The sequence below is a fragment of the Equus quagga genome, chromosome 14 (genome assembly GCF_021613505.1).
Source record: "Equus quagga isolate Etosha38 chromosome 14, UCLA_HA_Equagga_1.0, whole genome shotgun sequence".
NCBI lineage: Eukaryota > Metazoa > Chordata > Mammalia > Perissodactyla > Equidae > Equus > Equus quagga.
Genome location: NC_060280.1, coordinates 11,561,860 through 11,589,789, shown reverse-complemented (window position 1 = coordinate 11,589,789; position 27,930 = coordinate 11,561,860). Strand labels below are relative to the sequence as shown.

Genomic DNA, 27,930 nt, shown 5'->3' with positions numbered 1-27,930 from the left:
GCGCAACTAGCCATCTTGAAGGGCCCTTCCAGCACTAAAGACCCACTGCTCCCAGTTGTTAAAAACAAATCTCAGCCTCTGCTTTAATTGAATTCGACGACTTCCCCTTGTTCTCAGGAAAAAGACCAAAATCCTTGTTATGGCCAACAATGAAGGCCCAGCCTTATCTCTGCTTATCTCATCAGCCTCCGTCCACACCACCAGCCTCCTGGTTCTCTGTTCCAGCTTCTTCCAGGTCCTCTGCTAGAACCAGTCTGGGAAGTAGAAGTCTGGAACCCAGTGGTTCTGCTCAAAAAAATCCTCACACAGTCCCTCAGGGGGCATGTGGGCCGAGGTTCCCTCCTGTGCTCTCGCTCTCCCTGGTGGGGCAGGAGGAATCTGTGTGCCCATCCCTTGGGGCAGCAGTCAGCTGTCCAGGGACCCGCTGGGGAGTCCTATGCAGCCCTCAGGAGCAAAGGATCAGAGCACACACGGCACCAAGGAAGGATCTCAGAAACAGCGCGCCGAGTGAAAAGAACGAGATCTAACACAACACAACAGACACAAATTAAAAATCTATGCACACAAAATATTGCCACCCATTCTGCAGGAGCACAGAGAAAGAAACAAAAAGTCACGGTGAACACATTAGCTATGGGGGGAAGGGGCGTGGCGGTGGGAGGCAACACAGAATAAGTAAGTGCATAAAACCAGAGAGGGGCCTTGTGTAGACCACTGCAGATAAAGGGGCCATGCAGCAGGAGTAGGATCGACCACTCTCCAACCTAAAAGCAGTCATTACTCCTCCCCCAGGAAGCACGAAACAGAACCACGGAGGTGGAAGTTGGGTCAAGGTCCAATGGGAAAGAATCAACAAGAGCCGAGGGCCCTTCCTCCTGTTCTGTGTCCTGGACCTGGGAGGGCTGGCGGGAGAGGAACTGCTCCTCCTAGCCAGGACAGGCCCCGGCTGCCTGGGAATCAACACCCCCCGACGGGGGAGAGGTTCATGGTCTTGGCTGAAGCCCGAGAATCCTCTTCTCTGAGCTGCTTCACCAACACGACATCGGAGTCATCTTGTTGGCTTTCTGCATGGAGGGAGACTCCAGGGCTTGGTGACTGTCTCCGAAGATGCTCCTGTAGGATTACCCAGCCCCCACTAAGATCCCCCGGGTTGGGTCAGCCCCCGATTCTGGGCCTGCCAGGCTGAGCAACTCAACCTGAAGGGGAGGAGTCACCCCAGAGGGCCCTCACTCCTCTCAGCTACCACTCTCGCCTGGCAAGGATTAATCAATATTTTGGGATGGCCAATCCTTTTTTTAATGATTTTAGAAAATATGAGAGAAAAAACCTTATAAAAGCATCAATAAAACCCAATCATCCATAATCCCATCCATCCCATAAGGCCACTGAGAAAGGCACTGATTTCCTTTTGACATGTTTCCTGCTGTTTTTTTCCTTCTCTGTGGGTGGTTTTTCCCCCATAGATCGTCCTCCATCTAGGCAGATCCTGAGCCCACACCTCTTCACACGTCAAGGATTCAATCTGTGAGCAGTATGGCAGACAGCCTCCAAGGCGCCCTAGTCACCCCACCTCCCGGAAGTCACACAGTGTTCATGAAGAAAAGCTTTCTTGGACCTTCCATCCCAGCCCAGCACCAGGTGACGGTAGCTGAGTAAGTGAGCCCAGCTAATGCCACATGAACAGAACAACCACCCAGCTGAGCCCTGCGTGACCCTCTGAATCAGGAGTAAGTAAAATGGTGGTTGTTTAAAGCCACTAAGTTCTGAGACAGTTTGTTAGGCGGCAATAGGTAACCAAACAGACGATGGGACTTGGAAAGAAGAAATGAGCCTAAATGGAAGGATGAGATTATTTTTAAGGTATAAAGAACTTTCTAAGAGGCGGTGGTTAGCTCCCGGGCCAGGCAAGGAGAAACGTGACAGCATCTGTCACTGCATACCTTAGGAATACAGTGGATGCCTTTTTGTCTGAAAGGGTGTTAGCATCGACCTGTGTGGAGGCAGGGGACTGGACCAGATGGCCTTTCTTCCAGTTACAAAGCTCTCTGGTCTCATCATACATCCAGCTAACTCCCTAGAATATCAGAACTAGTCCTATCCTGGGGAAGGAGGACAGGTGACTGTGCCCCTTGCAGCTCTGGCACCTCTTCCCACCTGACTTTGCAAGTAGAGAAGACGCCTGTGTGCGTCTGTGCTGGCTCTGTGAGGTCCAGGCCTGTGCAGAGGAGTCAAGAAAGATCCACAGAGCTATACTGTGCACTCCACTGTGAAGGGCTGGCCTGGGACTCGATGCCTGGGTCCTGGGAACATGCACAGGCTCTCTGTTCACACTCCATACCCTGGGATAAGTCATCACCATCATTATTAGCTGCTACTTATGGAGCACTGTGTAGCAAGCACTTTACACGCATCAACTCAGTTAATCATCACACAATCTCTCTGATGATCTTATCATATTCCCACCCTCGTTTTAGAGTGAAGAATTTGGAGCTCAAAGCTCTCAGATAACTTACGTGAGGTCATGGTGCTGGTCAGTGGCAGAGCTGGGATTTGAACCCAGGTCTGTCTGCCTCCTCACAACACCCCAAGACCCAGCTAGATGGGCTCCTGCCTCCATATCTGTCCTGGTGTTTGAGAATAGTTAATCTCCACCATCGCTCATCAGTGAGTACTTGGGTTGGTCCTTCTCTTCTCAATACAATGGTACCATTACAGAATGCTATCCAATTAGGATGCTTAGCACATCCAACATGGTGTTTTGTTTTTCTTTAATTTTCATTCTGAAGACTCAAGTCAAAGACAATTCGCTGTACCATTGGCCACAATAAACATCCCTAAATGCATTAAAAATTTTGAATGAAAACAGAACCATCAACTAAACAAAGAAATAAAAGTCAAACCTAAGGTACTAAGAGTTGACAGGCACAAGTGACATCTCAGCCATAACACCATATCCAGGTCTGTCTACTCTCCATTTGTCTACCTGGGCTCCTGCACCTGCTCCCAGACTAGTCTGAACCAGCACTAGGCATCAGACTGGGGGGCTTTGGGAGAAAAAGTGTTAGTAGATGGGGGACAAGGCCCATTAGGAAGTTAACCTATTCCTTAAAGTGCTTCGATAGCTGGTTCCTAAAGACATGAACCAGGGCCCTCCTCACCCTGCAGGTCACAGTTTAAAGGCCACTTCTTCCAGGAAGCCTTCTCTAACCCCCCAAGATAAGGTCACATTATTATTATTTTTTTTAAGGTTGGCACCTGAACTAACATCTGTTGCCAATCTTTTTTTTTCCCTTCTTTTCCCCAAAGCCCCCCAGAAGATAGTCAGTCATATATTCTAGTTGTGGGTCTTTCTGGTTCTGGCATGTGGGACGCTGCCTCAGCATGGCCTGATGAGCGGTGCCACGTCTGTGCCCAAGATCCGAACCGGCAAAACCCTGGGCCGCTGAAGCAGATTGCACGAACTTAACCCTCGGCCACGGGCCGGCCCCAAGGTTACAGTATTGCTGCACGCTTCCCTGGTGCTCTGCCCCCAGCAAGAGCAGGGCCAGGTCTGTCTCGCTCTTCACTGTATCTCCAGTGCCTGGCACAGCACTGGGCACAGACAGGATGCTCAATAAAAGTTTGTCGAATTGATAAAAGGGTCAGGCTGCCTTGTCGATTGGCCCCTGCTGGCTCCTGGTCCAAGACCTTATCCGTGTTGCGGCAGGCAGCTGTGAAAGCTATGAGCCGCCCTGCCCTGGTGGACAGGGCAGTCGCTGCAGGATCAGGATAACAAAGGTTTCCTCGTGCCAGCCTCCCCCGTGGTTTATAAAGGGTCACCCAGAGCGGGCAATGGCCTCTTGCTGAGACCTACAACTTGTTCCCCCACTTGATACCATGACGATACTGCGGCTGAGTGGGGCACAGGGTAGCCTCCAAGGCACCGGAACTTAGGTGCGGAGTGGGGAGCAGAGCCACTGGCCCGAGAGGCCAGCTGTTCCCACCAAATGGCAATGGCCTGCTCAGGTCTTCAGGGTCTACCTACAACCTTGCAGAGACCCAGCTCATTACGACACACTCAAACCTCAGGGTGGCGGGGACTGCCATGGCTCAGCCAGTTGCTGGCTGTGGGAGGACCGTGGAAGCACCTGGTTCCCAAGTGCAGGGCTGTCCTTAGACCTAGGCGCTGTGCTCCCTCTCCTCTGGCCATGCCACTCCCCATGGGGTGAGAAGTCCACAGGGCCCAGGAGATTTGCCCACACTGTCCCCTTTCCAGACCATGAGCTGGCTACTAGGACCCCAGCACTCCCTGCCCAAACGGCCTGAAACCTGCATGGGTGCAGGTACACCCTTCTGAGGGTGGACACAGCCTTCTGCTTGGGTGTCTTTAGGTTTGAGGGGTGGCCAAGGAGCAGCTATTGGAGAGTGGTTCTTGGACGCGCAGACTGACGTGCCCAAACGCATGCGTACAGGGGCCCCTGCAGTGAGGGCTGGGAGGGGGCGGTGCACTCCTAGGGGCCTCATTTGCAGTCTGGCCTCAGTCCCCGCAAACACTGGGGGCAGGCCTGGCCATCAGTGTGCCCGCTGGAGAGGCTGTGAGCATCACTTGGCGATGTCGGTCATCACAGCACCTACTGTTGCTGATCTATCTCCTTCCTCTGCCCTGAACCCCAAGGAAGCTGACGGTCCCAGGCCAGGCCCGCACTGGTGCCGGCGGGAAGGAGCGGAGGTCCCAGCATCAGCAGGGCTGCCTGGTTTCTTGCAAATGTGAACACCTACACACAGCAGAGCCGGGAGTACAAGTGTGAATGTCTAAATGTGTTTGGGTGACTGTGAGCAAGTAAGTGAGCAAGGAAGGGGGAGTGCAAGAGAAGAAGAGGGTGGCCATGTGAAAAAGAGTGTGTGCAGGAGGGAGGAGGAAACGCGTGTGCATGCACATGGAGTGGAGAAGGCACCCGGCTATAACCCAGTGCCTGCCACGGTATGGGGGGCTGTTGTAACCGAGGGCTTGGGAAAAGGGGAGAGAACGGGAAGGGGGGAGGGGAGGGTGTCTGCTTGTCTGTGTGTATGTGTGAGGAGGGGGCCTGCTGGCGGGAGAGAGAGCCCTAAAGACGGAATGAGAGAGTGAGCAGGTCTGCTCATCTCTACAAGCACGTCTGGTGGGAGCGGTGGATGACGGAGCCATGGAGTGATGGAGCACTGGGGCTGAGAGATCCTGAGTGTGTGAGGGGAACAAGATGCACAGGCACGTGGGCTGAAAGGTGGGTGTGCCCCTGCAGGGCTGTGTGAGCCAGAGGGAGACGGCACGTGCCTGGGTGACCGTGTGCGGGCATGTGCAAGTGTGTATGTGAGCACGAGGCTGTGACAAGTGAGAACACACAAGAGGGTGTGAGCTCGCTTGCAGCTGTCAGCTGCCTGGGGGTGTTGGCGATACCTGAGGATGTTTTCAGCTAGAAATCTCAATCTGGGAAGATTGCGTGACCTGCCTGGCACTAGCTCAGGTCCAGGTGAGCGTGGCTGGGACTGGTGCCCCCACCCGTGGTGCGCGTGGGGATGAGTGAGTCACCCAGGCACAGGCCCGGCTGGTCCTCACTCTGCCTCGCCTCGTCCTGCCCAGTGGGGAGGGCCGCCGGGAGGAGGAGAGGTTACCTGAGGGCTATATTTTCACACTGTCATCATGCAAGTGCTGCAGTGCCCACCGGCCATCCTAAGGCCCAGTTCTCTTGGCCTTGATGGCTCCATCTCTTCTTATATCCAAGTGGCAACTCAGGTCAGTGGTTTCAGCTGATGGACATCTTGGAAATCTGCTTGTCACCACGTTCCAGGGCCACCCTACTGACAACGCCAACCACCCTAGGCCTGCCCCATCCCCGCTTCTTAGCTTTAATATTCTCCAAAGCATTTATCACTCTTAGCCATACTATATATTTTACTCATTTATTTATTGTCTTTCCCTTAATAGCAAATGCCTATCTACCACTTGCTACGTGCCAGGCACCATTCTGAGCTCTCTACTACTAATTCATTTAATCCTCCAATAACTCTACGAGGCAGTGAGTATTACTCATGCCAGTTCGTTAAAGGGAGGCCCAGAGAGGGGAAGTAGCTTGCCCATGATCACCCCAATGGTAAGCGGTGGAGCCAAGGCTGGTCCTGACTCCCTCCTCTTGACCAGTACACACCACTGTCCTGTGAGGGTTGAAGGTGGGAAATTTTCTCGGTGTGGCTCACTGTTGAATGTCCAGTGCTTACAAGAGTGCCCAGCACATGGGGTGCTCATGTTAGTGAAGGAATGAAGAAATGAGTGAATGCATGCGGGACATAGAGGATGAAACAGAGAGGTACCTGCCTTCAAAGGCTCCATGGAGGAAACATACAAAAAGCTATTTCAATATCATATCAAGACGGCATCATGGGAGTCTAGAGGGACATACAACTTGCTCGGCCCCTGGCAGGCAGGCCTTCCCAGAGGAAGGACACAGGTGGGGACAGGCACAGAGACATCGTCCACCTCCTCCAAACTCCTCCCTGGGGACAGACACACCTTAGTTCTTCCTGCCTCAGTCCACAGGGTGCCAGAAGATGGTGGTGGCTCCGTGCTGACAATGGAGGCAGAATAAGGCAGTCGCTAGAGTATGAGCTCTGCAGAGAGACCGCCTGGAGTGAATCCTTACTCTGCCAGATACTAGCTAAGTGGCCTTGGACAGGCTCCTCACCTCCTCGGGCCTCCCAAGGGCCTTGGCTCATCTATAAGATGCAGAGAGCAAATGACCCACCTTCCTAGGGCAGCGGAGAGGGTTACATGAGCTTTACCTGCAAAAGCATTCAGAACAGTGCCTGGCACAAGGAAGGCAATGTGCCAGCTCCAACGGAGATGACCAGTCTTATTAGTGTCACTGAGTGGACTCTGACGCCTAGCGCCCCTGTGTCCAGCAGAGTGGAATGACCTTTTTCGTGCCATCCTCTCACCTTCCAGCGCTATGTTAGACAATGATCCACTGCTATTCATAGGGTGTTTTTTTTTTTTCTTAAGGATTGGCACCTGGGCTAACAACTGTTGCCAATCTTTTTTTTTTCTTCCTGCTTTATCTCCCCAAATCCCCTGTACACAGTTGTATATCTTAGTTGCAGGTCCTTCTAGTTGTGGGATGTGGGAGGCCGCCTCAACGTGGCCTGAGGAGCAGTGCCATGTCTGCACCCAGGATCTGAACCCTGGGTCGCCGCAGCGGAGCGCGCAAACTTAACCACTTGGCCACAGAACCGGGCCCTATTCATAGGGTTTTCACGGCCAGTTTTTTTAGAAGTGTGTGGCCAGGTCCTTCTTCCTAGTCTGTCTTAGTCTGGAAGCTCCGCTGAAACCTGTCCATCCTGGGTGACGCTGCTGGTGTTTGAAATACTGGCGGCATAGCTTTCAGCATCACAGCGACATGCAGCTGCCTCAGTGTGACAACCGATGGACAGGTGGTGTGGTTCCCTGACCAGGAAATGAACCCAGGCCATGGCATTGAGAGTGCCAAACCTTAACCGCTAGACCACCAGGCTGGCTGGACGACCAATACCCTCTTCTATTCTATGTTAGCTGCTGGCTTTCAGGGAGGAATGGCAGAAGGGGTTGGAATTAAACATTTTATGCTTGTGCTGTGGCCTCTCTGCTGTGGCTTCATCCCATTTTCCAGAAGCAGCTCAAAGCAGGGCAGGAACTATGTTTTATTCACCACTACATCCCTAGCTCCTAGTACAGCACCTGACACATAGCAGGTGCTCAGTGAGTACTCCCTGAATGAATGCTTGTGTGATTCTATTTACTTACTCCTTGTAAGGATAAATATTTACATTGCTGTAAGGATAGATATTCATATTGTTGTTGTTGCCACTCACAAATGAGGACTAGAGGCCCAGCAAGGTTAAGTGACTTATCCATAAACGCAGAGCCTGTAAGCAGAACAGCCAGACTTCACGCCAAGCCCCACGCTCTTTCCTCCAAGCCACGCGACTCTCTGGACCCCTGTGCGTCATGTCCTATTTTCTGTGGATTGTTTCTAGCCAGTGGGGCCATCCCTGGTTGGAGAATCAACTCTGAATCCTATGACTCATCTCTGAATCACAGACCTGTTTAATAGTTGCAAGGGACTTTTGATGTCATCTCGACCTCCCACCCACTGTGGAAATTTCCTCTGCAGTGTCTATCATCCAGACAATACGTGAATTGTCCAGTGATGGAACACTCATTGTCTTCCTCTTGAATTACCAAGTTCTAGGACTGGACCACTCTGGGAGTCAGAGAAGTTCTGCATCCTGTGGGCCCAGAGGCCGCTCTTTAATTTCTGTGTATTGGGCTTATGCCATCCTCCTAAGACACAGAGAACGAAGCTGTGCCCCCTCCACAAGACAGCCTTTCAGATATTCACAGACAGCTCTCACATCCCTCTGGAGAATTCTTTTCTTCAAGTCAGCTATTTTGGTCCCCACGACAACTCCTGTGAGATGGCATCTCTCCTAGACCATCTATCGCAACGGCCCATCCCAAGTGCTTTGAGCAATGGCACCCCCTACTGGATAAGGTGTGAATTACACCAAAGGGCACTGGGCCAGTGGCTCATGGTGTGAACAAAACAGCCACTTGAAGTCATAGCTTCAGAGTCATCCCTGGTCGTTTTCAACGTCTGTCCTAAAGAGTGTCCATCCTAAGGTTCCTTGCCAATCATGAGGTTTCTGACAAGCTACAGGTTTGGGACTTCAAAGTTAGAATCCAAAGGCTGTTGGTTTTCTTTTAACAAAAAGGTTTGGAAAGAGAGATAAAAATGTATGCTGTGGGGCTGGCCCGGTGGCGCAGCGGTTAAGTTCACACATTCCGCTTTGGTGGCCCAGGATTCGCTGGTTCGGACCTACGCACCACTTCTCAAGCCATGCTGTGGGAGACGTCCCACATATAAAGCAGAGGAAGATGGGCACGGTGTTAGCTCAGGACCAATCTTCCTCAGCAAAAAGAGGAGGATTGGTGGTGGATGTTAGCTCAGGGCTAATCTTCCTCAAAAAAAAAAAAAGTATGCTGTGTTATAGAACTATGGTGATTTTTCTTCTTTTTTCACTTGTCTTTATTTCCCAATATTTCTATAATGGGTATTTGTTATAAGAAGAAAAAAAATAGAAACTTTTATAAAAAGAAAGAAACTCTAAAAACTTCCCCTAATCTTGTTCCTTCCACGCCTGGGTATTTGGTCTACAACTGGGACATGCTGCCCCAGGGCCGGGAGTCCTGGGGAATGTCTCCGTGGGGGCTGCAATGGCCGTGGTTCAGCCAGCCAGGACCCCCGCAAGTGTGGTCAATCAGACTCGAGCACACAACGTGGCACTCACGGCCAGGCCTCTCCCAGGCCTGTCAGGTAGTTTTTCCAAATCGTCCACCTGCCCGTGGTTCATGCCACGTTCAGGCTCTGTTTCCTAATCTGAAGTCCGCCCAACACCCCCACTAGTCAGTGGTCATGTCCCTGTCAGCCCTGGACTCCCCAGCTCTGCCCTCTTCTCTCTGCCCCCCAGCACACCCTCAGCTGCCTTCTCTCCCCTCCTTGTGGGGCTAGAGCAGCTCCAAATGATAACAGGTCAGACAGACATCAGGGATCAGAAAAACACATCCTCATTTCGACAAAGACCTACGGACCAGCTGAGTCACTCCTCTCCAGCAAGTTCACAGCTAACCAGGCTTGACTCCAGCCCCAGCATCATCCCGGCCTCTCTCCCTCCATCGGGAGCTCTGGGCAGACTCACCCGGCAGCCTCTCGCTGCAGCACATGTCCAGGGCCCCTCCCTCGGAGTCATCAGCAGCGTGGTTCCCTTGCACTCCTGCGCAGGATAAAAAACACGAGACGCTGTTGAACCAGGATCAAGACAAAACCCTGAGCAAAGATAAAAAGGCTTCCTTTCTGCCCTGTGTCTCTCTGAATACCCTGCCCCATCAGGCGGACCCGAGGAAAAGACCAACCTATAGGGAAGTCAAGCTGCCAAGCCCGGAGCAGAATCCCGCAGGTCTCTTCTGCGTGGAGTAATCAGGGCAGCATCTACAGCCATCGTCATCTCCATCACCTCTACCACGGAAGGAGGGCTTACCATATGCAAAGCACTTCACAAACTTTATCACACTGAGACTTCCTAATGACCCCATGAATTACGGATCATTTAACAGGCTCAGAGAAGTTAAGTAACTTGCCCAAGGTCGCACAGCTCATTAGGCTGGAGCTGGGTATGAAATTATGGTCTAGGACTCCGGGCTCATGCTCTCACTGCTGTGCTGTTACGCCTCCAAGCTCATGAGGGTGTGAACCACGAGTGAGCAAGAACAGGGGTCTGGGTAACACACAGTCTGTGTCCACCTCCCCAAGGCCTGTGACTGTCTTGAGGGAGTGGAAAGGGGTATGTAAAACTCTTCTCCAGAAACAGCTAGGAAAAGTAGCTATATGTATATTTTTGCATATTCTAAATGTTCTATTTCTTTATGAGATCAGAAAACCCTCTTTCTAGCTCATCAGGGCACCTTCCAAGATGATGTTGGGGTCTAGCTTTTTTCCTTTGCCCAATAAGCTGGAAAATGGTTGCTGGGGATCAGCCAGACCCCACGAAGTGCCTGTAGAAAAGACAGATCCTGAGGGCAACTGTGCCTACAGGGGTGCCTACTCTGGCCAATGGCCTGAAATGCAGGCGTGGGCTCCAGTGGCCCCGCCTGCCCTTCATGTCTCTGACCCCTTGCAGGAGCTCACGGATGCAGGGCAGGACACGCCCACCAGGCCGGGTGGATCAGATCCTCTGCCCTGCACTTTCACACGTGTTCTGGAGCGCCTGGAGCCTGCAGCTGCTGGTGCTGAATCCCAGGAGCCCCAGTGCCCCGAGAGAAGGTCCAAAACACCTGCTCCAAGGGCCTCGGAGCTGCTTTGTTCCTGTCCACCCTGAGTCTTGACCGGGCAGCACGCCCATCAAGACCAGGAGATGCCCCAGGATCCTTCCAACAAAGTCCAGCATTCTAGCTTGAGCCAGTGGATTTGATTTCTGAAACTGGCAATCCAAAGAAACTTGAATATAGCCTCACTAGCCTATCACTTCCAAGAAGTCTGGGAGGCCAGCTGCCCCTCTGCCCACCAGTCCTGCAATCCTGCCCCTCAGCCTGGGCCCGAGGCTGACTTCAGGCCCAGCTGCAGATGCGACACAACGAAGGGCAGACAGGCCAGGGGAAGGGGGACCCTTTTCATTCTGACATCTCCTGCTCTCACCTGGCATTGCATTATTTTATCCTTTTCTTCACTCCATTGGGCAGAGTCTCTGAGGATGCCAAGTCCCAGAGCCCAGCTCTCCTGCAGTGAAAGGGCTGCTACCTTCAAGGCCCTTAAAACATCTCGAGTCCCTCCACTTCTCTCCCCCTCCACACCTCTATTTGGCCCAAGCCGGCATCTCTTGCCTAGATTACTGCTGCGGTCTTTTAACTTGTCTCCAGCATCCACTAGGACTGGCCTCTGAAACATTCTCCGTATGGTTCCAACACAAACGGCTTCATAGGTTGTGCAGCAGGCTGGAGCTAGAATCAATTCTTTCAAAACTCAGCATTTATCATATAACCTTCCATGGAAAAATACTTCAATGGCATCCTATCACACTTAGAACAAAGATACAAATCCTTTACCATAGTTTACTAGATCTTGCATGGTCTGACCCCGGTTTCTCTCTCCAGCCTTACTTCATGACCCTTTTCTCCCTGACCTCTGCACTCTGGCCACACTGGAGAGGGGCTTTTCTCTGCCTGGAGAGCTCCCCCAATGCCACTTCCCAGTACTTTTTACTCAGAGCACTTGATGCAGTTGGAAATGTCATTTGAATTTATGTCATTCCTTGATTAACATCAGACTATAAGCCACATGAGGGCGGGGACCACCATTTGTTTTATTTACCACTGAATCTTCAAAGCCTCACGCAGCGCCTGGCTCCCAGCAGGTGTTCAGTAAATAAATACTTGTTGCATAAGTGAATGTTGCCCTGACCTTCTTGAAACAAATATCAGGAACCTCATACACGGCCACCCTCTGCGCTGCCTTGTGGGCGGGTCTCTGGTAAGTCACTTGGAGCCCTCCTCCGGAGCTGCTGTCCAGAGCAGTCACAGAACCACGCATCTGAGACACCCCGCATCGTGCAGAGGAGGACTCTAAGAATGGGGTCTGACTTGCCCCAGGAGACATACTGAGTTAGTGGCGACGGTTGGGATCAAGACACCTATCCCCAGGCCCCTGACCCTGAGCTTTTCCGTTCTTTAGCCGACAGAGCACCGCAGGTGGAGGGCAGCTGTGAGGATGGCCCCGGCTGGGTGCAGGAAGCTAACCTCGTGCCCAGATGCCTCTGGAAGGGGGCCCACGTGTGACTCACAGCTGCCTCCACACCTCAATCCTCCCCGCCCCAAGCCGTGTTTAGAACAGCTCAGTGCCGCACGCGTGCAGCGGACTCTATAAATAAGCTTCCTAGAAAATGACGAATTTCATAATCAGAAAAGCAGAAAGAGTAGCACCTTTCCACTGTAGAGGAAAGCGGAGCACAGCCGCGGCTCGGCCCTGTAGTCGAAGGACTCCGGGCAACCTCAGCCAGGGCCCGCACCTCTCGGCCTCTCAGGGGAGGGTTTGAATTGAGATTTCCAAAGAGAACGGATGGTCCATTCGGGCTGGATGGAAAAGCCCAGTCTCTGGGCAAGCCCTCCTTCCTGCCGGCCCCGAGCAGAGGCAGCCGCGTGCAGTGGACTGCTGCAGGCTCCTTCTCTCCTTTCCCACTTCTATCAGCCGGGCAGCAGGAGCCGAAAACCGCCCTGTGACAACAGGCAGCAACCTGCAGGGCTGGCCCTCCACTGCTGCTCTTACAACCAGAGAACTCCGGAGACAGTGAAGGGACATCAGCCTGTCCCTTCCTCACGGGGGGGAGAACATCCAGGAGGGGAGGGAACTTTGCAAAGCCATTGCTTCATTCGACAAGTGTTTGCTGAGCACCTCCTGTGGGCAAGGCACCAGGGCTGTCCCGGGGAAGCAATGACGAACAGGTCAGGGCCCTGCCTACACAGCCCGTCTCCCCCTGGAGACACACACGGAAACAAGGTTGGCACCCACAACTGCTTGAATCAGCGTATGCACTGACACCATGGGAGGGGCTCTCAGCTCGGCTTGTGGCGAGGGCCTGGGGGAGAGGAGATCTCCAAGGGGAAGACAGGAGCTGCTTCTTAAAGGATGTTTCTAGATGGATGAGGGGTCACAAGAGAAGATTCTTGCGTAGTGCAAACAGCAAGGTCCAGAGGCCCAAGATGTATGAACATTTGGCACTAACTGGAAGCAGGCCGGTCGGTGGGATGGGGAAGCGAGGGGGACCAGGCCTCGGCAGAGGCCCAGGAGCTGGGAGCAGGCCTGGCCACCAGGAACCCCGGCTCCGTGGCAGGGCAGCCCTCCTCCACTTGACCACGTGACTTCTCTCGCACTGAGAGGTGCCACAGGCTCCACCCCCGCCCCCAGCCTGGGCTGGGGGGCTGTGCAAGAGGAAGCGGGCCAGCAGCATGTGTTTGAGGAATGGACATCAGACCTGGCTGGTGGTATTTGATCTGGTCCCAAACTATTCCTTTTTTTATTGTGGTAAAATTCACATAACATAAAATTCACCATTTTAACCAAAGTGTACAATTCAGTGGCATTTAATACATTCACAATCTTGTGAAATCATCACCATTATCTAGTTCTAGAACAGTTTTCATCACTCTAAAACGAAACCTCATACCCATTAATGAGTTACTCCCTATTCTACCTTCCCCTGGCAACCACTAATCCCCTTCCTGTCTCTATAGATTAGCTTGTTCTGTCCATTTTACACAAACAGAATCATGCAATATGTGGCCTTTTGTGTCTGGCTTTCACTTAGCATGTTTTCAAGGTTCATCCATGTTGTAGCACGTTCCAGCACCTCACTCCTCTTATGGCTGAATAATCGGCTATATGGATATACCACATTTTATCCATCCACTCATCAGGTGATGGACGTCTGGGTTGTTTCCACCTTTTGATTTATTGTGAACAGTACTGTTATGAACCAAACTTCTCTTTCAAACTCTGCTCCCAACATGCCCACGACTTTGGGCAATCCTCTCTCACCCTGGGCCCCTGAGGCCTCATCTATAAAACAAGGTGGTCAGACTCTAGGCCCCCTGCAGCTTGAATGTCATCATGTCATTTCTTCTTTCGTGCATGTGAGGTCATGTGTGCCCCGCAGCTACTCCACCGGTGCTAGGTGCTGGAGACCCGGCCTGGACCAGCCCACCCCATCTTCCAGGAGCTCATGGCGGGTTGGGGAGACACAGAGCAGGTAACTGAGGTGTTCTCACAGAGGCCTGTCTGCGACGGGCTGGGAGCACCTCACCTCTGCCTGGGGGTGCGATGAGTGGGTGCGGCTGGGAAGCATCCTGGAGTGGATGCCAGCTTTGCCCAGGACTTGTACGGAGAAGGAGCTGACAGGTCTGGGGAGGGAGGCAGAGGAGCCTGTGCCCTCTTCCCAGGTGGGTGAGGGGCGAGGAGCTGGGATGCTGAAGCCAGGATTCCTGGGTGTGAGGCTGAGCCCCTGGAACCCCCAGACCCAGCCCCAGGCAGACACGCCCTCCACCTTGGGCTTCACGCTCCTGGGCTCCCAGGACCCTGAAGACATCCCTGGCTGTCAACACGAGTTCCCACCAGCCTCCTGAAGCTCTGGTTCCACCAGATACCTCCATGCCCTGAACAAACCCGTCCACTCCCACTCATAGGCCTTTGTTCACGCTGTTACCTCAGCCTGGAATTTCCTTTCCTCCTCCTGCCAAAGCGTACTCGTTCTCTACGCTACCTCTTCCAAGGAGCACTCCCTGAACTCCCAGGAAGAATCCAGCGCTCTCATCTCGGGGCTCCCCCACAGCCCTGGCTCACACTTCTCTCGGCCTCTTGCTTTGTTCTGCTGCTGCAGTTAGCTGTTTATACACCTGCCTCCCCACCCGGGTCCAGTGACCCGGAGCCTCGCACCCCCTCAGCCACCTCTGCATCCCAGGTGTTCAGCACAGGGCCTGAGAATGTCATCCAGATTGCCACCCGACGTTCAGCACGCCGGGGCAGAGGGCAGGCTGGTTCCATGGAAAACAAATGATCAGGCTGACTGCCTCCAGCAAATGAGTTGTGTGTCCCAGAGCACGCACACGGAGAGGGCTCGCCCTCCCCAACTGGGGGAGCCGTAGGCTCACTCACCTGGCTCCCTCACAGCTCATTCCCTAGGGGTCTGGATGGGCAAAGGCGCCATCTGGGGCCAGGGCAGGGAGCTTTCTCAGCAAAAAGCACACTGGAGATGTGAATGGAGGACAGAGGCCAACTTTAAAACACCCAGATGGGGAAACCGAGGCAAGAGAGGTCACACAGTGTGTGAACAGTTGTTTTCAGGTAGTAAACAAAATCTCGACTCCCTTTTGGGAGTTACTGCTCTCTTCTCTTGGTGCACTGCTTGTCCCTTGCCATGGGGAGGGCCCAAGACCAGGGGTCAGTCACCTGTCATTCTGTGTCATACCCCAAAGGCCTTCTACTAAGTAGCTTTTCTGCCTAAGTTACCAACAGTCAGTTTCTGTTGCGGGCAACTGAAGAACCCAGACTGATGCGTGCAGCAAACTCGTGGAACAAACAGGCTCTGAGCCCAGGACTCCCAATGCTTAGTTCACTGCTATTTCCATCCTGCCGAGCTGCCTACCCTCCCTGCCCAGCTGTCCACTGTCCAGCCATCTGTCCCCACGTCTGAGCAGACTGCAAACTTGGAGTGTTCTGGATCCCAAACACAGGGTCTGAGTGTTCTCTGCTTGGGATGTGCCCAGATAAATGATGACTCCTCCTCCATCCTGCTCTGTTGGTGGGAGATGAGGGTGGGGGCAGGGGCATGGCAGAGACCCAAGGGAAGGGAAGATGGAGGCAGGCTGGAGAGGCCCAGCCTGGGAAGGGGCTCAGGCAACAATTTTCCGTGTTTCCTGTGAGTCTGACTCAGGGACTGGACCATCCATTTGTTCATCTAGTGTTTACTAAACACATACTATGTGCAGGTCACGGTGTGACGCCCTGGGAATACCATGCACCATAGGCTCTCACTGCACAGTGGGGGACCGCAGGGGAGCAGGAGGCAGTGGTGACTCAGGTGCGCCACGTGATGGGAGAAATGCAGGATGCTGTGGGGGCACCGGCAAGGCCCCTAAAGAGACAGAGGGGTCAGGCAAGGTTCCCAGGAAGGAATCTCTAATGAGACATGAAGGAGGAGTGGGGTGAGCAGCTGTGGAATGAGAGAGGAGCAGGTGGGAGTTCCAGGCAGAAGGAGGGCCCGGGAAGTGGCCTGGAGGTGAGAGAAAGCAGGGCACATCCAAGGAAGGGAAGGAAATTCCAGCTGACGAAGGGCGTGTGCGCAGGGAGTGTGGACGGGGAAATGGAACAAGAGGCACATTTGTGAGTTCTTCCTTCTTGTTCTCCTCCTCTCCTTCTTTCGGAGCGGTAAGGCAGACCTGAATCCTCACAGCCCTGGGAGCAACACACCACCATTACCTGTATCTTCTAGAGGAGACAATGGAGACTCAGAGAAGTGAAGTGACCCGCCCCAGGCCACGCAGCTAGGAATGGCAGATCTGCCCCTCAGTGCCCATATTCCTAAGCTCTCTGCTCTTCTGGCCTTCAGGCTTTGGTGAAAACAGTGCTCTGAAAACAGGAAGAGAGCGGACATTAACAAAACAGCAGACCACAGCAGCTGCACTGTTTACGTTCTTCTAAAAAAATCCTCATCATTGTTCTATGGGGCAGCATCCCCATTCTACAGATGAAGAAACTAGAGCTCAGGGGGTGAAGTGACTGTGCCAGGTTCACACGGGGGCGAGTTGGCGAAGGAGCCAGAAGGAGATGCCAGTGAGTCTGTCCTTGGCCCAGGGACCTGAAGGAGCTCATGGCTGCAGGCCCATTAGCTTTGTGTGTCCTGCTCAAGAACAGAGCAACCAGACGTCCTGCTCCCAACCATGACCCCATATCTCTCCGCCTGAACAAGCAGCCCAGGGAGCTCTCCTTGGGAGACTGGCTCGTGTGGGGAGTGTGTGTAATGGTGGCAGCTGTTTTCCATTACTGGAGTGACAAATGCACTCACTGGCCAAGGACCCAGCACCCCGGGCTCTAGTCCCAGGCCTCCAGGTGACCTTGGGCCAGTCATTTCCTCTAATCTGAATCTCACTAGCACCAAGTGGAAATCAAAGAAATGGAATTTAGTAACTTTGAAGGGCCTTTCCTTCAGGTCAAGCTTCAGTTCTGGGGCTGTCAAGGTTTAATGACATGGATGGTGGTGGAACCAGCAGAGGGTGCTCCCAGCACCAGGGAAACAAGACCTTGGTCCACAGAGCCTGGGCGAAGGCTGCCAGACCTTCAAGTGCGGAGGGCGGATCCCGCCCCAGCCAGTTACTGACTGGGGCCACGCTCGGCTGGGATGACGAGGATCTGCTCGGACAGTGCTATCTGTGTTTCGGACAGGAGCCCAAAAGAAGAGAAATCGAAGAGCAGGATTTCAGAGTTCAAAGCTCATCTGGTCTAACTCTCTGTTCTCCAAGACTCTGAAAACACTCCATTCTGTTCCCTCTCTCTACACCCCGCTCCCCCAGGTCCACAGTTTAATTTACCGGGAGAAAATAGGCGATCACAAACGTGAAGGGCAGCCACACCTCTTGTGGGGTGCTCTCGTACTTCCACTCAGTCGGGTGCTCACTCCTACCTATAACGTCTTGGGATGCACTTTCCCTTCACTGGGAAAGCTCCCTTTTCCCTTCTCTGCTTGGCAAACTATTTAAGACCCTTTCAAGACCCTGTTCCAATGTCACCTCCTCAGCAGAACCCTCCCTGACGCCCTTAGGAAGACCTGGTACTCCCTCTCTGTCCGGAGCCCTCCGATCAGTAATTCTATTGGTGCGTGGATCCCGCCTCACACTGGGCTACGGGTACACAAGCCTGTGGTTCCTAATCACTGCAGCCTCCTTTTGTTGAGTGCTGACTGGCTGCTGGATACTGCCCAGGTGCCGTACATGGATTACATCATCCCTTTCTCACCGTAACCCCATGAGCTAAACACAGCTATTGTCTCCCTCCTACACACGTGGAGACCGGGACTGGGAGACACTGAGTCACTTGCTCAAGGTCACACAGTTGGAAAGTGGCAGAACCAGGCTTCACACTCCGTTTGTCTCAACCACAGGCCCAGCCTCTATATAAACCCTGGGTGTGCAGCCTCTGATATGCACTTTTCTGTCTCCCATGCGTAACATTCTCTCTGGCACCAGGCAGATATTCAAGCCACATTTATCAAAAAAATAAGTGAAAAGTGGGCTAGAGTTTGAGCACGTATAAGGAAGGCTCAGTGAAAACATTGCAAGCACAGGCTTTGGGACTGGGCTGCCTGAGCATGAAGCAAGGCTCCCCCACTGGCTGTCTGATCATGCGAAGATGCTTGACTTCTCTGTGCCTTCGTTTCCTCATCCGTGAAGGGGGATAGCAGTGTCTGCACTTCAGAGGGTTCTCAAGGAGATTAAATGAATTTTGATCCTCACATGAAGTTTTTACATGAGATGCACATAAAATGCTTAGGAGAGGGCCCAGTAAGCGCCTAAAAATGTCAGTTGTCAGCATCTTGTGTGACGGGCGTTGCCTGCTTCTCAGTTCACACAGCCCTTCTTTCCCCCATACAGGTGAGGTCCACGGAGACTCCACGATGAGTCTTGTGCTGTGCTAGTAAATTGGGTCTCAAAAAAAAAATTAAAAATAAATAAAAATGAGAGCCGGCCCCATAGCCAAGTGGTTAAGTTTGCGCACCTGCTTCCATGGCCCAGGGTTTTGCCAGTTCCCTTCCTGGGCAGGGACATGGCACCGCTCATCAGGCCATGCTGAGGTGGCACCCTACATGCCACAACCAGAAGGACCTACAACTGGAACATACAACTATATACGAGGGGAGGAAGGAGGAGGGGGAGGGGGATGGGGGAGGAAGAGAAGGAGAAGAAAAAGAAGATTGGCAACAGATGTTAGCTGAGGGCCAATCTTTAAAAAAAAAATGCCATAATAAGTAAATAAATAAAAATGCAAAAAGCCCTGATCTGTGGCACTTACCGATTCCCATGGCGTAAATGCCCCCACCATGGCTGATGTCCAGCTATGAATGTGAGGGCTCACACTGCCAGTCTCAGAGGAGGTCAGAGCTTTACCTCAAAGCTCTGCGCCTCAGTTTTCTCCCGTGTGAAACGCACCAGGAGTAGTCCCTAACTCCTCATCTTGCTATGATAAGTAAAGACAAAGCTCTCAGAGGAGCACAGCGCCCAGCACCTAGCACTCTATGTTAGTGGAGCTACTAATACTGTTGTTAAGAGTTTTAACCACACTCAGTCTTGCTGTGGCTCGCTGGCTCTGACACTGGCCTGACCCCAGCGCCTGGCCTTCAGCCTGACGTCCTGGCAGGCAGAGTCTCCATCTTGGCCATCCGCCTTCTAGGATTGAGGCCTTGCCCACTCTTGCAGCTCTCCCTTCTCCACCTGGAACTAGAATTCTGACCCAGCCTGTGCTGGTTACACGCCCACCCTGATCACAAACGATTTTGTGCCTCTGGTCTCTACCTGCCTCTGGTTTCAGCCCTAGACGTCCCTGATGGTAGCTCTGGGCCTGGACCGCCAGGGCCGCCCGTGCCGTGCTCCAGATCATCCAGGATGCTCTCGTTTGGCATCTGCTCTACTCTTCATCGCTTACAACACCACCTCCCATGGGGCATGCAGCACTCACAGAGGGGAAAGCGAGGGTCAGAGCTGTGTTTGCTCCCACTGCAGCTGAGGAGGCCCAACTCCTGCCCTACCCCAAGGTGGGGTCTAGTGCTCCATCGGGGCCCCAACCCGCAGCCTCTGATTTAACCCTTTTGTGCTCAGGCCTAGCTCAAGCTGTGGCAGCACAGGCCGGGAAGATCCGGGCACTTTAGGGTTGGGTGGAAGAGTCAGGTGAACTGAGTCAGAAATAGGGACTGGAAGAGGCAAGGCCAAGGCTGCATTTGGAAACATAAGCTGGGTCTGAGGCTCCTTTGCCAGGAGAGAGAACAGAGTGCGAGCAGGATGTCAAATGGAATGGGAAAGGAAAAAAAAGCCAGATGGGACCAGGAGTCAAGGTTGACAAGGGTCTGACCTCCTGAATTCAGATTTAATAAACATCAGCTGCAGACCCACTACATGCCACGTGCTTTCCGATACCTTATCTCATGAGATCCTTGTGAAGAGGACACCCCTGCCACACTCTGTATAGGAGCTAACAGCATGCAGAGGGGTTAAGGACTGGCACGGGAGCAGGTGAGTGGTCACTCTGGTCCTGCTCAGGTGGCCAATGGAGAAGACAGGATGGAGCTTGGTCCTGGGCCAAGGATGGTTGATCCCCTCACTGCCTCGTGCCAGCGGACAGCTGGAAACCATAGGGCCAGGGCAGGCTGTCAACAGAGGTCTCCAGTCTTGAGAAGACTCTCTGAAAACATGACAGGTTGACATCCTGAGGTCTCACACCTTAAGGCAACCGTAGTCCTCTGGAAAAAGGATGGATTCGGAGGCAGCGAGACCTGGCTGAAGCACTGCACTCTGCCACCTTCTCCCTACGGGGCCCCCAGCCGCTGTCTGAAACTCTCTGAGCCTCAGTTTCCTCCTCTGGGACATGGGAGCAATAAGAGCTGCCTGCCCAGGGTTTGGTAGACGGCGGAAGTGACTGAGGTACAGAAAGTACTAGGCAACCCGAGGCAGACATCCTCCTCGTCATCACTGCTGACCTGGCTCCAAGCTTCATTTCCTGGCTCCCTCTAAGCCAACCCAGACGGGAGACGCTCCCACTTTTTGCACCAGGTAGCGCCATCAGCTACAAAGATCTGTTTCCTATTTCCTCGGGCTGTCAGGTGTTCCCGGAGCTAATGAGAGCAGTGCAGGAAAGAGGAGCCTGAGGAGGAGCGGGGCCTCCCCAGCAGAGCTGACTCCTCTCCCCTCTGGAGAGCCCCGGGCTATTTCCAGGTCCCCCAGTCAGACCCAGAGCCGTTGGGAAGGGTGGATCAAAGAACTGGAAACCCGACTTCCTAGGGTCCTCCCCTGTCATGCAAACTGCCCCACCTCCCAGCCATGCTCACCCTTGACCCTCAGCCTTCATCCCGTTCCTCCTTCTTGGACAATGCTCCCTGCTCCTCCTCTCCGAGCTGTGGCTTCCTGCCCTTCCAAGGCCTGCCTCGGCTCATGCCTCCTCCAGGAAGCCTCCCCAGTGAGTCAACTGTACGCTGACCTCTCTTCTGGCTGAATTCTCCCCTCAGTGTTTGATGTGTGACTTAGAAGCTGGCAACAGATTGCATGCCATCAGGGCTACTCCCTGGCTCTCCTGTCCATAACTGTGGCTGTTGGGAGCTGCCAGGCTGAGAAGGGGCACAGGATGGGCCTCCTTCTCTGTTCCCCATGACAGGGAGCCCGGTGTAGAAGTGGAGGGCTGGCAGGCAGGGTGCTGCGCACCCAGCTCTTTCCTACACACTCGGAGTTGGAAGGAAGATGGGGAGTGACTAAGTGGGAGAAAAAGAAAGAAGTGAGTGAAAAGGAGTGAAAGAGGAGGGAAGGGCAGCTGCATGTGGCAGAGGACCAGCATCAAAAGAGGACAGATGAGGCCCATGATCCAGGCTGCCACGGATCATGCTCTAAGTCTTCTTGTGAATTACCCTCTGATTATGTAACCCCCTGGCTCAATAGATTCCTCTCTGAAAACTCGGGGAACTCACCTCCTCCAGGCAGCCTTCCCTAATTGACTCTGATCTCTTCCCTGTCCCCTTGGCTCCCTGAGCTGCATTACTATGTACACATCAATGCCATTTCCCACGATGCTAGGTCCTCTGGGGAAGGGCTGGGGGTCTCTGCCTCATATAGTGAGTTTCACTCCACATGTACCAGCTCTAGTCAGGGACTACACTGCCTGTTTGGACCACCTTTCTTTTTATCCGCTTCAGAGGGTGGTTTAGAATATATTTTGCACAGTGATTTTAAGCCCAGTTTATCTCTAAGCAAATCTTGAGATAAAACCTGCTATAATCTTATACCCATTTCTCTACTATCAGGCTCTGTGCTGGGCCTACGGGGATGCACAGATGACTAGGACTCAGTCCCTGCCCTCAACTAGCTTGCAGTCCAGTGAGCAGCATGAGAAACGGGCTGCATGTCAGCTGCGGCTGCCTTACGGGAGTGCCCAGAGGGCAAAACAGCAGAGTCTGGGGGGCCACAGGGAGGTGACGTCCCCGCACCGCAAGGACAGGCAGGAGTTCAGCAGACAGTGGGGAGGGCGTTCCAGGCAGAGAACACTGCAGGGGCAAAGGCCTGGAGATGGGAAGCGGAAGGTGGGTACCTCCACGTGGCCGGAGAGTGGGCAGGAGAGGGGACCCGCATCACACGGCAGAGGCCTTCGTGCATCGGGCTGAGGCACACTGACTTTAACTCACGGGTCATTGTTCCTCTGGGAGGAAGGCTGGCACCGCCATGCTAGACGGCATTTGGAAATCTGCGTGTGTCAGGGAGGGTGGGGGTGTGGGAACGTGGATCACTCTCAAAAGCTACTTTACGACACAAAAGACCACATGCTATATGATTCCATTTATAAGATCGAGAACAGACAAAACTCATCTACAATGATCGAAACGAGAACAACAGCTACCCCGAGGGCGGGTACTGAGTGGAAAGGAGAAAGAGAACTTTCAGACTTTCAGGGTGCTGGAAAGGTTCCACATCCCAGTCCTGGTGATGGTTACATGACTTCATTCAATTGTCAAAACTCACCGAACGGAACACTTGAGGTCTGCACCTCTTCCTGTTCATAAAATATACGTTCAAAACGTGTGTGAGCATTCGTGGTTGTCACAGTGACTGAAGGTAGCAAACTGTTGGGGGATGGGGCCCGGGATGCCTTTCCAACGAAGAACTCTCCCTCCCAAGGCCAAGAGGGTCCCTGCAGGCCACGGGAGCTCAGGGCTTAACGAGCAGAGAGAACTGGCTACATCTGGGTTTGGGAAGAGGAGGCTGCAGTGGTGACAGGAGCCCACAAGGTCCAGGCATCTCCGGGCAGTGAGTGACACAGGGGTGGACTATGACCTCCACTGCCTCTCCTGGGCCTTGTATTTGGCCAACTCCAGCCTGCTGGCCCAAAGCTGCCCAGGCCCGGGAGCAGCCCTGGGATGTCCCTTGCAGGCATCCCAGAAGGGGTTGGAAGGACACCAGCAGGGTGGTCAGAGGCAGCGAATGTCAGAGGGAACAGAACACGTTCCCCTCTGGCCTCCCTGCCCTCCATAAGCAACAGGGATGATGAACGTTATCATCTTCCTCTGAAATGGGGTCTCCGTGAGGTGGGGTGCCTGGGGACTGGGTCCCTGGAAGCGAGGTGGATGCTGCTGCTGCCGCTGCCTCTGAAATCAGGGGCAAAAGAAGGGCACAGCCGACTTCAGCAAATGCTCACCTGCCCCTTCCTTCAGGAAGCCTTCTCTGACCTCCACACTGGGCAGGTGCTTCTTCTGTGCTCCCGCAGCCCTCAGCCCAACACCAGGTAACAGTTATTGCCTAAGTGTGAATTTTGGCTCCCCCGCCTACTTGCTGTGTGTCCCAGCAAGTTACTAAAGCTCTCTGAGTCTGCTCCCTCACCTATAAACTGAGGATAATAAAAACCTTCTGCAATGAACTGTTAATGAAGATTGGGTGAAATAACATAGTAAACACTCGGAAGAAGTTAGTCCTTATTATTATCATAGCACACATCAGTATGGACCACTGTTGCCACGTTACTGCTCTGGTGCCCCCAGGAGACAGAAGCTCCTTGTGGGCAGGATCCTCGTGGCTGTGTTGATTTCCCGGCACAGTAAATACTCGCATGAATGAATTCCATCCACTAAGATCTCTCCTGGGAGCTTTCTTCTTCCACCCACAGTGTCTTCAAATCACAATAATTCCTCAAAAATGGAGGCTGGATTCATTTGTATTCATTTGTAGTCTCTCTTCTCTCCTCTCTTTTACCTCCAAGGGCATGCAGAGCCTACACAAAATTAGTGTTAAAACAAGTGAGGGTTTCTTCCTGGACCCTCCACTCCTAAGACTTCATTCAGTGGTCTTTTTCATGCTGGTTACACAAAAATCCTTTAAAAAAATGAAGCATCCCGTGGTTCCTCAAAAAGTTAAAACATAAAAGGACCACACGATCCAGCAATTCCACTTCTGGGTATATACCCAAAATAATTGAAAGCAGGGGCTCAAGCAGACACCTGTACATCAAAGTTTACAGCAGCATTATTTGCCATAGCCAAAGGTGGAAGCAACACAAGTGTCCATCGATGGATGGATGGATAAGCAAATGTGGTATATCCATATGCTGGAATATTATTCAGCCCTCAAAAGGAAGAAAATTCTGATATATACCACAACAGAGGCAGACCTTGAAAGCATTCTGCTAAGTGAAATAAGCTAGACACAAAAGGACAAATGCTGTACGGTTCCACATATATCAGGTACCTAGAATAGGTAAATGCACAGAGGTAGAAAGCAGAATAGAGGTTACCAGAGACAGGGGGAATGAGGAATTATTGTTTAACGGGTACAGAGTTTCAGTTTTGCCAGGTGAATAGAGTCCTACGGATAGACGGTAGTGACGATTGCACAGGAATGTGAATGACCCTAATGCCGCTGAACTGTATGGCTAAAAGAGTAAATTTTATGTATTTCACTATAAGTTTTCACAAGCACCCCAAACCAAATGAACAAAGTGCTGCAGGGACTCCAACTGAAATCTGACGTCACACCCTCAGTGCTCTGTGACTTTGGTGTCCTGGCCTTGAGCTCCCTCTCCATCCTCTCCTGGCTCCAGCTCTGGTGTCCTCTGTTCTCTTTCCACCCCAGGACCAGGGGCCATGTTATCTGCGTCCGTGAAGTCAATGTGCATCTGTCCACTGTTGAATGTTTCTTTCCCTTGCTCGTTCTTTGGCCCCCCTTGTCCTGTCATACCCTCTCTGGAAGGCTTAAACTGACACCTTGGGAATCGGAGATGGAAAAGCTGTGCTCGAAAATGTTCACCACCGACGATGTCCACCAATAAAGAAATGATTAAGCAAAGCATGGTAAAGCCATTGAGGCCAGAAGAAGATGAGGTGTGAACACAGAAGTTTAGATAAACTGTTAAGTGAAAAACGCAGGTATGAAACTGTATGTGGACTGATTTCAACTATTAAAAAACACAGATCTATAGAAGAAAGAGAACGGTACATAAAATCATGGTTAATCTCACATTTGTTCAGAATGGCTGTGTTCTTGTTTCAATGTAATTTATTTTTCAGAGGCTGGGCAACATCCTTAGGCTGACGATGAAATATGCCATCTTTGGAGGTGACTGCAGACACCCATGTGCTGCCCCCCGTGCCCCCCCCCCCCCGACGAGGGCCACAAATCCCTCCTGAGTGGCCTCCGGAGAGCTGGGGAGAGACGGAAGCCCTTCTTCTCTTGAGAAAGACAAGTTGAAGCTTAGTACGTCTCTCCAGGGACTTCAACAGCCACCCTACCATGCAAAGGAAGGGCAATTTAGGGGTTCTATTTTGCTATCACGGGAACCAGGAGACGGGCCTAAACAGCTCTCCCCTACACTAGCCTGAAGTCAGACACTCTCACAAGATGCTTGCTCCCTCACATATCTGCAAACTGTGAACCCCCTTCCTCCCGCCCGAGGGCACCCCTTCCCAGGCCAGCATGCCGCACCCTGGGCACAGAGGCTCGAGTCAAGGTTGGTTCAAGGGGACACGGGAAGAACGGTGCCTTTTATTCCACGTGTTGCAGTTCAGTGGGAAAAGCTTTCTTGAGTCTAAGAGTCTGAGACTTTTGGAGCTTTGCCACACACGGGTGGCCAAGGTGCTCGTCCCACATCTCACCAGAGGCAGAAAAGATGGAGATGATGTTGAGGAACGGGGGGAAACCTTACCTTCCATAATGCCATAGTTTAAGGTAAGAAAGAGCTTTTTGGTGATCACACTGTTCAAAAACTAAAAGGGCTTTTAGTTTTATGTTTTCTTGGGCTGACCTGAGCTTCCAGTTTCCACAGGCAACAAGACACAAGGAATCAGAGGGAATTTGGACCAGGGCATCCAAAAAGTCTATGATTCTAAGGAGACTCAGAACACATGTCATCTTGACCCCTCACAACGTCCAGCCTCACATGTGGCTCCATGTGCTTGACAGGAGCATCCCATCTCCTCTGTGACAGGATGGCGTGCCTGCCTCCCATCCGCCACACCATCTGAGTGCCACGGGGAGCCACACCCCAACACTGTGAGAGCCGTCCCTGTCCCCCAGGAAGTCAAGAATGTGGGCCTAGAGATAGCACAGACCACAGAGCTTAGTGCTTCCGAGGCCCCACAAACCCAACCCCTTCCTCCCCGAGAGGGGAACTGAGTTTGGGAGAGAGAAGGATCTGGGCCCGGGTCGCTGAGTCATGAGTAAGCTTAGGGCTGAACACGGGTGCTTGCACACAGACAGCTGCGCTGACCCACACCGGTAAGAACGTATTTCCTGGCAAGCTGGTTAAACTTTTGGTAAAGGCTGCCATATGTTTTGAAATGTTCACATATACCCTGTGTAAGCTTGAAACGATTAGCATCTTCTGGAGGTTTTCCATTCCCACTTATAGATCCATTTAAACAATTAATTAGGCGCCTCAAGCATACACACTTCCATAAATAATTTCTCCCTCCCCACTGCCCTCTCTGCCGTTTAGGGACTCTGTCAATCTGCTGGAGAGGATGACAATTCCTTGTCCTGCAAATACAGGCCTTTGTAGAGAGATGAGTTTCTTTACAATCTCTACGAGGGAAATGGCTGAGGGCACAAGGGAAAATCTGAAATGAAGCCAGAGGTGGTGTATTTGCGCCCAAAGGGGGATAAGGGAAGACCAAAAACGTTACCATTTTAATTGGTTTCCACTCCTTTCAGGGATGTTTTACTATCTAGTCTTAGTCAACAGCAGTATTTATAATATCAAGCCATACTGAGTAAAATATGCGGGTTTGACTCAAATTTTCATACCTGAATAACGACACAGACATGAAAATCATCCGAGCTTTATCATTTGATCACGTCACAGCTGACTATGCCCTTACTATGCCATAGGATCTTACTGAGTGGTTCATGTGAGTCCACGATATGAAACTGCATAAATAAAGGGTTGTTTCCAATCCTCATTCATTCGATGACTATTTAGTGAGCCATGGCTGAGCACTAGGCTTGCTTTGCGAGGCACGAAGACAACAAGGACAGCAGGACTCAGGTTCTCCTGGTCTCATTAACACTCTGTGGTTTCTTATTCCTCAGACCTACAAGTACCTACGTGGTCTGGCCCTGCCCCTCTCTCCTCCCTTTTCCTTACCACCCTTCCTCTCTGCTTGTCTCTTACAGCCACACTTGCTGCTCCCTGAAAACACCAAGCTCTTCCTACCCCAGGGCCTTTGCACTGGTGCTCTCCTCTTCCTAGAATGCTATTTTCCCAGGTCTCCTCCTCTCTTCACTGAGGTCTTTGTTCAGATATCACCTCCTTAAAGACAGTTCTGTTTAAAGGTAAATCTTCTCCTCCACTCTTCCCCCACAGTCACTCCTCGCCCTGCTTTATTGTTCTCCAGAGCACTGCTCACCCCTTGAAGTGTTCTAGCTCTGCTTACACTTTATTTTCTGTCTCCCTTGGTGGAGCTGGGACAGGAAGTTCATCTTTTTCAGCAATGTATCCCCAGAGCCTAGAACAACCTGGCCCGTAGCAGATGTTGATGTATTTGGAGAATGAATGAATGAACAAAGAAACCGGCTCTTGACAGTTGGAGTGCTGGGTGAGCCAGCTTTGCAGG

General features: G+C 52.4%; 1 protein-coding gene across 1 annotated transcript in view; it reads right to left on the bottom strand.

Annotated features, from left to right (window-relative positions):
- The window catches only part of PTPN5 (protein tyrosine phosphatase non-receptor type 5), a 42,240-nt gene extending 23,079 nt beyond the window's left edge, over nucleotides 1-19,161 (bottom strand). Inside the window, exons 1-3 of the mRNA XM_046685498.1 lie at nucleotides 19,152-19,161; nucleotides 16,566-16,715; nucleotides 9,745-9,819 (exon numbers count right to left, since the gene is read on the bottom strand). Coding sequence (XP_046541454.1) covers nucleotides 9,745-9,819; nucleotides 16,566-16,715; nucleotides 19,152-19,161 — 235 coding nt within the window. The remainder of the gene's footprint in view (nucleotides 1-9,744; nucleotides 9,820-16,565; nucleotides 16,716-19,151) is intronic.
- Between the last annotated feature and the right edge of the window lie 8,769 nt (nucleotides 19,162-27,930).